This window comes from Elaeis guineensis, chromosome 1 (assembly GCF_000442705.2).
Source record: "Elaeis guineensis isolate ETL-2024a chromosome 1, EG11, whole genome shotgun sequence".
Lineage (NCBI taxonomy): Eukaryota > Viridiplantae > Streptophyta > Magnoliopsida > Arecales > Arecaceae > Elaeis > Elaeis guineensis.
Genome location: NC_025993.2, coordinates 20,742,416 through 20,754,339, shown reverse-complemented (window position 1 = coordinate 20,754,339; position 11,924 = coordinate 20,742,416). Strand labels below are relative to the sequence as shown.

General features: G+C 36.2%; 1 protein-coding gene across 2 annotated transcripts; it reads right to left on the bottom strand.

Moving 5' to 3' along the window:
- Nucleotides 1-7,737: 7,737 nt before the first annotated feature.
- Nucleotides 7,738-11,397, bottom strand: LOC140855373 (L-type lectin-domain containing receptor kinase IX.1-like). 2 transcript variants are annotated; one of them, XM_073251266.1, is made up of 2 exons: nucleotides 9,702-11,395; nucleotides 7,738-8,309 (listed from the first exon to the last, which is right to left on the bottom strand). In XM_073251266.1, exons 1-2 carry the CDS (start codon nucleotides 11,336-11,338, stop codon nucleotides 7,892-7,894), a joined length of 2,055 nt encoding a protein of 684 aa, XP_073107367.1. In that variant the 5' UTR covers nucleotides 11,339-11,395; the 3' UTR covers nucleotides 7,738-7,891. The 2 variants fall into 2 exon arrangements, with proteins under 2 accessions (XP_073107367.1, XP_073107366.1); XM_073251265.1 differs by having other exon boundaries at nucleotides 8,115-8,309; nucleotides 9,724-11,397.
- Nucleotides 11,398-11,924: the final 527 nt, after the last annotated feature.

Sequence of the window (11,924 nt, the reverse complement as noted above, 5' to 3'; positions counted from 1 at the left end):
ACAGTACTCGAGTCGACTCAGCTGTTTCAAGAGTTGACTCCTTGATATAGAAACAATTTAAAGGAGTTTCAAATCAAAAAAATTTGATCAATTTGAATGAAAATTAATTTACAATCAAATAGACTCATAGATAATCATGCTTCTTTTAATTTAAATTTTCAAGGAATAAAGTGATATGGGGGCAGCTAACAGATCATGTTGAATTTTAAAGAAAATTAATCTCGTATTAATTAAATATTATGCATAGAAGAGAGCATGTTGATTTTAAATTTTATTTAAGATCAAAATGTTCAAAATTCATACATTCAAATCATGGAACATAATCATTGTAGGCACTAATAAATCATCAAAATTAATTAAGTAATCAAAAATATTTAGCAAACAATGATGGTATAAAGTGAGAAAAATTTAGATTTTACCAAACACCATCACCTATCTAATTTCATTTCCAAAGCATCCATCCATAAAATTTTTTCTCTTTTCATTTCATTGGATCCTTGGTATATATTATTTTCTAAACTTTGATACCTAACTCATCTTCGGTCCTTGGAGGTTAGAGCATATGGTTTCTTTTGGAAGTCAAATTTGTTTAATCAAAATATGACTACTTTTATTGATATTGCAATCTGAAATTCTATGACCAACTTTGTTGCAGTTAAAATAAACTATCAAATGATTTTTATGATAAATTCTAGTAAACATATTTTTAATAAATTTCTATTTTCTTGAAGAGTTAAAACCAATTTCAATATTATTGAAAATAGATTTATGATTTTTCAATATTAATTAAAGATTTTCAAAACTAAATATAAACTTTTGAACAATGGGCTTCAATATTTCTATCTCTTTTCTTAATTTTGCATTTTGTTTCATAAGAGATTTTTAAATTTCAAAAGCTTCTCTTTTTCTTCAACTAATGATTTTTTAGATTTAAGAAGTTCTTCCTTTACTTTAGTTAAAGCATTTTTTTCTTTTAAAATATCTTCTTTTTCTAATAAGAGTTTACTCTTTTCATCAGCTAAAAGAAAATTAGACTTTTTGAGCTCTTTATTTTTCAGCTTTAACTTTTTAAATTTATCCATTAAATCATTAAAGACTTCAAATAATTTATCAAATATGAATTGAAAAGAGTTTTTAGAATTTACCTCATCCTCAATGGCCATGAGGCAAAGATTTGCCGCTTTTTCTTCCTTATCTGAACTTGATAAGTCACTATCTTCCCAAATCCCAACCATTACTCTTTTCTTGATCTTTTTGGGGTGCTTCTTGAGTAAAGGATAATTTAACTTGTAGTGTCCCTTTTTGCTGCATTTATAGCAAGTGACATTTTTTTTTATTATTTATTTTCTTTCTTCTTCACACTTCTCTCTATGAGGAACTTCTTGAATTTTTTTGTGAGTAGTGCCATGTCCTTATTATCTTCACTCTCTTCTTCATCTTCTTTTTTCTCTGACTCATCACTCTCCTCAAAATGTATAGTAGACTTGAAGATGATGGTCTTCTTTTTCATTAGCTCTTTTTCTTCCTCCCTTTGAGCTATGTTCAACTCATGAGTTATGAGTGAACCTATCAACTCCTTCATGGACAGCTTGGTAAAATCTTTTGCTTATTGAATGACTGTCACTTTTGTTTTCCATTCTTTTGGTAAAGACCTCAAAATCTTGTAAACAAGTTCATAGTTAATATAGATTTTGTCAAGACCATTTAAACCATTAATAATATCAGTAAATTTAGAAAACATATCAAAAATTGACTCATATTTTTTTATTTTAAACATTTTATACTTATGAACAAGTAAATTAATTTTAGACTTTTTAATTTGGCTTGTTCCCTCTTGAGTAATTTTTAATTTATCCCAAATTTTTTTTGCTGATGTACAAGTGGATGTTTTATTAAATTTATTAGCATCAAGTGCATAATATAAAATATTCATGGCTTTTGTATTTTACTCAATTAATTTCATATCATGCACATCCCAATTAGCTTCGGATTTGGGAACATCAATACTATTTACTTTAATTGCGGGAGTGTGTGAGCCATTGATTATAACTCTCCATAGTTGATAATCTAGTACTTGAATATACATGCACATACGTGCTTTTCAATATGTGTATTTTGCACCATTAAATAGTGGTAGTCTTGGTTGATTGTCCTTCAGCAAATGAGGAACCAACCGAGGTTGCCATGTTCTTTTACTCTTTGATTACTAGGTCAATAATTAAATATTAGAGTACCTACTCTGATATCAATTATTTCTCAGAGGTAGCAACCTAAGAGGGGGGCGGAATATGGTTCTTAAAATATTTTAATCAAATTACACTCTAAACACGTATGTGCTTTACTTAACTTAATTCAACTTAATATGATTATATAGTGCATGCAGCAGAATCAAATATGTATGAAGCTAAGCAAGAATTAAACAAAGCTAACCAAGAGTTAAACAAATTTGACAAGCAAAACAACAATTAAAAATATACAAGATATGTAAAGTAATATAGAAAGAGGCACAACTCAAACATCAAGATTTTATAGTAGTTTGGTGTAACCTAACACCTATGTCCACTCCTCAAGCTTTCCTTAAGAATTTCACTATAATCTCTCTGATTACAGTGCATTTATTTTTTTGGGCTCACAAACAAATTCAATTGAATTTTTGGGATTACCAATCAAAAATTTACACCAATAATTTTTTGGGCTCACTATCAACTCGATTGGTTTTATAGGCTTACCAACCAAAATCTTACATCAATAGTTTTTCAAGTTTACTATCAATCCAGTTAATTTTATAGGCTTACCAATCAAAACCTACAAAGTCCAATTTCGAACTTGGACGGGCCTGATCCCCAAGTTTCTTTCTCCCAAAAAAACTTATAAAGAAAATAAAATATAAGTATAAGAATTTTAGTTTAAAATAAAAATAAAAAAATAAACTCTTTTAGATGCGAAGAAGAGGCTGAATGATTGGCTATTTCGAAGATTGAACACTCTTTTTTGAAGCTTGAAAGGATGCTTGAGAAGTTATTAAAGATATCTTTTAAATGTCCTATGAATTCAAAGCTTGGTTCCTCTCTTTTTCTTTTCTTTTTGATGTGCAATGAAATTCTCTTAATCTAAAAATAATTTTTCTTTTAAACCCCACTCATCTTCTTTCCAAATTGATTCTCTAGCCTTAAATAGTCTTGGAGATGGCTAGAGAAAGAGTTTTGATTGTTGGAAAGGCTGATCTAGCCGTTAGAGACAAAAACTAGTCGTTAGAGATAAAAACTAGCCATTAGAATCAAATCTATATACTTCTGAAAATTTTACAGAACTAGCCATTGGGCTTTGAGTCGACTCAGATAGGATTTGAGTTAACTTGAGTTGTCTGCGAGTCTATTTAAATCTTTTTTTCAAAAATTTAGCTTTCTATCTTTTTTTAAGAACTTCAGCTTAAATATTCGAGTCGACTCGAAGGTCTACTCAAATTTCTGTGAGTACACTCAAATTTTTATAAGTCTACTCGGATTTTTTATTATTTTTTCTTTAAGTCGACTCGGATGATACTTGAGTCAACTCGAGTGCATGCCAATTGAAATTTCTAGCATGCTAAAAAATTTTTTCTTCTATTTTTTAGCTTAAGTCAACTCGAATAAAATTTGAGTCGACTCGAATGATAGCCAATGAAAAAATGCTGAATAAATTTCTGCATGAGTGGCTTTTTGACTTCAACTTTTGAGAACTTCTTCCATCTTGATTTTTATGATCTTTTTCATTATGAAGGTTTTCAAAAACTTCGTATTTGAAGTTCATTTAGGTATTTAGATCTATTCTTTGAAGTGCTTAGACCTTTTTGAAGAGATTTCTTCTATGAATAATTATTTCATTTTAAGTATTTAAAAAATCCTATATTCACTCATGAAACATATGATTAGTATCATAATCACTCTAAATTTTGAAATCATCAAAATCAATCATAGGATCAATACACTAGCTGGAGCTCCAACCATGGTCAAGATTTGATGCAAAAGATTGGACAAAGGCTTTGGTAACGAGCATCGGCGGCAAGGATGGCTAGAAAGGAAAGAAGTAGGCCTGGAATCAAATTGAAAATAGGGTATCCAAACGAGGCATCCCCTTTTTGACAAAAATCTAGTAATTAGTCAGCCAAAAACCAAAATTCAAGAGATAAGGACAATGAAAAGGAACATAGATTAGAAGATTCAAGCTTCGATTATCTTATCCCTGTGAAGCTCATGCAGCGGTGGTGGTGGACGGCACTTGGGATGAAGCTTGGGCAAACATAGGTGAATCTCCAATTTAAAGCCAAATTTTCAATGAAGGGTCAAAGAGAAGGTGTGGGTGATTTAAATAGAGCAGATCGAGATACCAGAGTCCTTGTTAATATTAGAATCCCACTAAAGAAATAGGAAAGAAGGTGACCCCTATATGGAGTCTATCTTTTCGTAGCAGGTGCCGTGCATATGTATCTCAATTCCCACTAGGTACATGCAGAGCACATACTAGGTTAAATTTTTTATTTATTTATTTAAAATTCTATTTTAGTCTGAACTATGCTTTCAAAGCTAGTCAAATGGATCAAACTAAGTGCACCGTCAGGCCCAAAACATTCAGATATTAAAATTTATCTGACTACTTAATTATATCTAGATCGGCCAATCCCGAGATCATATCTTTGAGTATTTCAGAACGTAGCTTAGACTATTTTGTACTGTAGAATTATCTTTATTGATGCACTTGAACCTTTAGTAACATTTAATATCTTCATGCTGATACTAAATTATTATGCTCATGCCATATGCTTCCCTTGGGATGGGTGCAGCTACAAATGAAAACTTCCCCTCTTCTTCTTATTAACCAAACAGCTTCTTTCATGTGATTATTCTAGTACAATATATTCAACCATTCTTGCTGCTAAACTTTGAGGTCAGCCTTTTTCTTTTTAAAATGAAAAATAATTGTTGATATATGCTAACATCTTACCATCATTTTGCATGTATTTTCTTGCTTTAAAGTACTTAATGGCCTTCCCTTTGACTTTTGTTTCGGTACTCACACATCATGTATTCTCTAGAAATAAAAAATTTTGATCACCTTCCATGACTTCTAAATAATATTAGGTTCTTTATCCATTTAGATGTGGCCTGTGACTTGGCTTGTAGTCATGTAAAATGTTCTTCCTTATCACCAATTTTAATTTGTCTCCTATTTGTCAGATTCTTCTTCAAAAATAAGCTTGACTTGGATCCCATATGTGTGAAACACATCAACGTGGTGAAGTTCAACCCCGCAAGATTCTTCTTCAAAAATAAGCTTGACTTTGATCCTATACGTGTGAAACAGATCAAGGTGGTGAAGTTCACTCCGCAGCCAAATTTTCATTGAACTAGGGGTGGCAACCTTGGCCAACACCATTTAGTTTGACCGACCCAAAACATTTAACTAGACTTGTATTCCATAAGTTTAGTAGGTGTCAGGTAGTTTCATCTTGTCGATGAGGTGGGTTAGTGTAGGTTTGGTTTAGGTGAATGCATATTAAGCCATCTAGTTATCCATAATTTGTAGTTTATTTATAAATATGGGACTCAATCATTCAACAAACTCCTATTTTAGTAAATCTAATATAATTGTTTTAGTTTCATAAAATATGTGATTATGTCCATTTCTCCATTGCTATCCACTTTTTTTTTTATCCCTCTTTGTATGATTAAAAATATTCAGAGATTTGGCGCCCCACATTAGCATATTCAAATAGGTCAATCTTTCTGGCACATCAAATCACCACCAATAGGGATTTTGATATTATACTCCTCTATTGTAGACAAATATACTGTGTCTTCTTTCTAGGGTGCATGAAGGAGATGTTGATGCTTGCTAAGAGTCTCTATTTGATCACTGAAAAGCAAAATCTCGCTTGCAACTTTTCTTTATTTTATTTTAGTATATCTTATTGCATAGTTGATTTTCGCTAAGAGTCTCTCTTTGATCACTGAAAAGCAATGTTCTTAAGACTGGAAGTGGGCTCGGACCGGTCCGAAGCCCATCGGGCCAGGCCGGCTTCAGGCCGAATTTCGGACTCAGTCCGAAACTATTCAGACCGGACTTGGGCCAAAATATAGGGCCCATTTTACTTTCGGACCGGACTCGAGCCTACCTTTAGCTCGGCCCGGATCCGGCTCGGGCTCGAGCCCGATCATAAGTCCGGCCCCATCCATCGACCATTACCGTCCTCACTCCCGATCCTTCCTACTCTCCCGCTGGCCGTCGGTCTCCACCCTCGATCTCCCCCTCTCCTCCATTAATCCCAAATCCCCCCTGCCCTTGGGATCCATAAACCATAGATTTCGATTGGAAGCCAGAATAAGGGAAGTGGGGAACGATGAAGAGAGAGCATCAGGAGAGCGGCGAGAGAGTTGGAGGGTATCCGACGGTGGAGATGCTGTCGAGCGGCAAGGGCAAGATGACGACGTTGGAGGAGCAGGATGGTGGAGTGGATGAGCTCTTGGCCATGCTCGGGTACAAGGTCCGATCCTCAGACATGACGGATGTCGCCCTCAAGCTCGAGCAACTCGAGATGGCCATGGGCAGCAGCGCCGCCCAGGATGACGCCTTCCTTTACCACCTCGCCTCCGACACCATCCACTGTAACCCTTCCGACCTCTCCACCTGGCTCGAGAGCATGCTTTCCGAGCTCAACATCCCACCTCCTCCCCTTCCCTCTGCCTCGATTCCAAACCACCAAAGTAACCAGCTTGATCTGTCGTCGGTCCCCACCGTTGTAGCTCCGGCCTCCATTCTCGATCCAATAAAGTTCTCCACTATGACCATCGTCGACTTGCCAACCCCATAGTACCAGTCGGAGTACGATCTCAAACCCATCCCCTCTGCCGTCACCGCTACCCCCGATCGCATCGTGTATGGTCCGGAGCCACCGATGGAGCTGAACTCACGGGATCGCAAGCGGATAAGGACCTCAAGCGGATGAGAACGCACGGGATCGCAAGTGGAGCTGAACGCATGGGCTGGCCCAATTTGTTTGGGCCAGGCTTGGGTCGGGCTCTTGCCTGGATCTTTTAAATATTTTCGAGCCTAAGCCTGGCCCAAAGCCCGATAAAAAATTTTGGACTGGGCTCGGGCTGGGGTTTGGCCTAGTCCAGTCTGGCCCACTTCCAGCTCTAAATGTCCTACACACAACTTTTATTTTATTTTATTTTATTATATCTTTGATTATATATAAATATGATAATCTATTTTTTGTTCTTTTAGATTTTAATTTTAATTTAATTTTTTTATTTTTTTTTTGTGTTTTGCATTTTCTATGTTTTTCAGTTGATTTATTACCAATCTTAGGTTTTGATTTTTATATTTTTTAATTTATTTGTATCTCTTTTATGTATCTTTTCCCGTTCATTTTCTATCTACCTTCTTTGTTTTATATTTAGTTTTGCCATCTGAATTTATTTATAATTTTATTGTATTTAATTGTTATTTATTAAACTTGTATAATAAATTAGGCATGTGAAAACCCAACCATTTGGTTTCACTGGAAATAATACTGCATCATCATTGATTGTTGCACTACATCACAGGTGTCAATGCTTAATTATCATTTTGGCATTATGATTTGTAAAGATCATTGTACTCAAAAGGAAAGAAATTCTAAATGTAATATATTTCCTGAAATGTAGGTGGATCTGCATTTATTCTATATGCATTTTCACAAGTCATGTTCAACCAAAATAATAAATAGTGACAATGCCATCATATTACATGAACTTCCTGTATTTCTCAAACATGTCATTCTAAATGTCAGAATTGAACCTTTTAACATGACTGACTATCCTCCATTTCTCATACAAAAAAGAAAAAATAAAAAGGCATGACCTACCATCCTTCAGCGACCAGATATTGAAGTAAGAGAGTACATGTCCAATGAAGTTGATGCAAGATTATACAAATCTCCTGTTGGAGGATGGTATATTGGAATAGGCATCTTGTGTGGCAAATTTGGTAATGGAGCATCACATTTAAGGACATGAATTGCTTGTCTTATTGAGGGTCTCAGATTGTAAGCTGGATGAGCACACCATAGCCCTACAGTCATCAAGCGTTGCAGTTGTTGCTTATCAAATTTTAAGTTCAACCTTCTATCTGCTGCAGCCAAACACATCCCTTTGCCATAAAGCTCCCATACCCATTCTACCAAACTCACTTCGTTCTTCTTTTTTCTTGCTTCAACTGGCTTTCTACCGCATGCTATTTCCAATATAACCACTCCAAAGCTGTAGACATCGGATTCTTTGGTAGTTTTTCTGTAAAATTTTATGAAAAAATTTATTTAATTGATAAAAATAATTTTAAATTTATGATTACTCTTTTTTTTTTTTTGTTTAGTTACAAGGAAACTAAAATACCAATATTTTCCATTCGAATTTGATATCTAAGGAGATGCATCAGCAAAATGTTATAAGAGATTCTAGACAAACCACCCATGAATCTAAATTCAAAGACCTTTCACTTGTGTGCGCGTGCGCATGCGCATGTAGGTGAGCGTATGTTTGCGTGTGTTTTTGTGGGTGTCGGTGTCTGTGTGAGCAGTTAATTTCCACCAGTTACCCGTACCCCGCTGATCCTACCTCAGTTAGGACGTATACAAGCCAGACGAACCGAGTCAAAATTTAAATTTTCTTAATCTAGGGTCAAAGTTGCTGAACCTACCCAAAGGTGAAAGATAACATCACAGAGGCAAGCACTCAGTAGTTTTATAGGCTTCCATTCTTTGAAAAATTCCAATGGACCTCCAAAAGCCTTCAATCTATCTCATTATTCTATCAAGGTTTCTCTTTTATTCCTTCTATTGTTGTGGGAAGTTTATGATGAAAGTTCATGGATCATATCCCTACCACCTCCGGTAATAGCCATTGATGTATGATTTCATAATTAGGATATATATGTTCGACAACACATGTGTACTGCTCGGAATGATCGAGGACAAGATAGTCAACATCCAATGAAGAAAAGTCCACTGGCCAATCCATATACGCATGGCCTGATAAATGAAAGATTCAGATGTTATGTCCAGTCTATTTATTTTACTATATTATCGGCTGTCAGATAACTCTAACGCTAAAATCTTTCCTAGTTGGATGTGCACGTGCATCACAACTATAATAAACCAAAAGCTCAAAAAAAAAAAATTTTTTTTTTTTTTTGATGTTCTGTGTTTTAAAAGAAAATATGATGACTTTTATTGTGGATAAAAACTTTGGAACAAAGTTTGCTGTCGTGAAGTTGGTTCATTCGAAAATGGCCTTTTAAAGAATTTTGCTATTTGTTTGTTGCTATAAATAAAGAAAAAGAAACAAAATGATACAAATATCAACCACACATTCAACACATACCGATGCAAGATGTATAACCAATTTTATTCCTACCAGAAGTTGAGCAATTGCATTGTTATTCAAAAAAAATCATACAGGAAAGTTACCCGGGTTTCTTGCACCATCCACTTTGCTTCAAAACATGACGCAATTCACAACGCTAATCAAAGGGTGCTAGAAGAATACAACACATCAGCTGAGTGACTTTAGAGTTACATATCTGAGTTACTAATAAAGCGTTTTCCGAAAGAAAACTTTAAAACAATTAGAATGCTTGCCCTGTCGCATGCCTAAAGATAACTAATAAGCCTATTGAAAAAGAACACTCGAACATTATTTCTCATACCTGTATTAGAATATTCAGGTGCCACATATCCCCTGGTCCCCATCAAAACAGTTGTTAGTGGATCGCAATCATGATCGACGAGCCTTGCCAATCCAAAGTCACCAAGCTTAGCATTGAACTCTGAATCCAACATCACATTGCTCGGCTTCACGTCTCTGTGGATAACGCATTGCTCCCACTCTTCATGAAGGTAAAGCAATGCTGAGGCCAGCCCCAAAGCTATCTTGTACCTCTCCGGCCATGCAAGCAATCTATCCTTGTTGTATAGATGGTAATCAAGGCTTCTGTTCGGCATATACTCATAAACAAGCAATAAGTCATCCTTTTTATGACAATAACCAATAAGCTGGACAAGATTACGATGCCTTAGTTGACCGATAATCGTGATTTCAGATATATACTCCTTCCTCCCTTGCTGAGAATCTCTCGAGATCTTTTTAATGGCCACTTCAAGCTGTGGGTCATGCAATACTCCCACGTAAACCTCCCCAAATCCTCCTTGTCCAAGTTTCCCCTCAGCAGCAAAATTATTGGTTGCGTTTGCAAGTACGCTATAAGGAAATCTCTTAGGTCCAGCGGCTCTCTTCACTGCATCACTGACTAAAATATCAATAGTCATATCTTCTTCTTCTTCATCATCTTCTTCCTTCTCTCTACTAGCCTTCTTGCATATATATTTTCTCATAAACCACACAAAACAAAACCCACAGGCTAAGAGAACTACAGCGGCAATAGCAAGACCCAAGCCCAAGGCAAACTTTTTGGTTCTCGGTCTAAGATCAGTGGAGCTGAAATTCCAAGAGAGGATCTTGTGCGTCTCAGTTTGATTACCTGTTGCAGCTGAGAAGCCAACGGCAACCTCTTCTGGCAGGTAATCCCTCAAGTTGACAACATAAGAGATACTCCAATTCCTCCTAGGATCTGTGGAATTGCTGAGGAACACAGTCAAATTTTCAGTACTAGAATTGTAGCTAATAGATGCATCCAATATGGAGTTTTCTCTGATGCTAGTATTCAAGTCCCGATGCGCAACAGAGATGATCCTGTTGATGTCGATTCCCATGTGATTGGCACTCGAATCATTATACTCTGGGTTTTCGAAAGTATCGAATTCCACGGCAACAATCTGCTTTGGTGCCGTCCAGTTAGCACCAGAACGGTTAAATAGCCCAAGAGCCCCACCATTTGAATCCCTCGCGCTCGCATTATCATAAGGGTATGACGAGAGGAAGAAGGTAATCCCATCGGCGCTTATATTTCGATTCATGCCATCAATAATGAAGGAGAAATTTGTACTGAAGTCAGCGAGTTTACCTGAAGCCTTGTCCCAGAGAAGTACCGGTTCATCATATACAACGCTGCCGGTGCTATCTAAAATCGAAGAGTCGGCTACGTTCTTGGTTAGTTGGATTTCTCCGTCAAGAAAATAGGCGTTCCCGAAAGGTGTTATGCTGTCTGCGGCATCGGAGCTAGGGTAGCTGAAGGTGAGTGCATCGGTGATCATGATGCACACCAACTGAAAGAGGACGACCACGAATATTCTAGGTGGAAGAGGAGTTCTGGAGCTGCTGAGGATCATGCTTGGATGGAGAAGAATTGCCGTCTGGTGGTTCATCAAACTGCCGAGAGTGACTCCCAAACCCACTCCCCATCTATCCCCAAGGCCATCAAATTCTCATCAAGATGCACCTTTCATTGTCTTTCTTTTTTTTTTTTTTCTTTTTTTTTTTAATGAAAATGAAGGGAGAACCCGTCCTAAATTTTATTAAAATAAAAAGAGCACAAAATGATGAAAGAGGAAAAAGAGAAGTAACTCCCCACTTCCATCTAAAGTAGAATGATATTTCACCACTGCAGTTTCTCAATTGTTAGATATTCTTGTCACATGCTCAAGTAAATGTGGATTCCATGGGCTAAATAACCAGCAACTTCTGGTATCTTTCTCGCCTTTCCCGCGCATCACTTTCGTACCCACCTCCCCTTGGGGAAACTGGACTTTGGGCTCCCATTGACCGCCGCGGCCATTTGAAGATAAGTGGAGGACCACAAACTCTCTTGGTTTTTTTCCTCTCCGATGGTAGAAGGAACTTTCCATCTTACTAGTTATGAAAGATTCCATGATTGAAAAAATTAAGTGCTATTTTACGGTGGATTAGACTTATATAGAAAGCTGCACAATTAATCCACTGAATCTCAAGTCC

What these genes read in the sequence shown, in the direction of transcription:
- LOC140855373 (XM_073251266.1), bottom strand. Translation starts at nt 11,338, where the DNA reads ATGAACCACCAGACGGCAATTCTTCTCCATCCAAGCATGATCCTCAGC. An exon ending in ATGAGAAATAATGTTCGAGT is followed by an intron (nt 8,310 to 9,701) that starts GTTCTTTTTCAA and finishes AAAATTTTACAG; the next exon opens with AAAAACTACCAAAGAATCCG.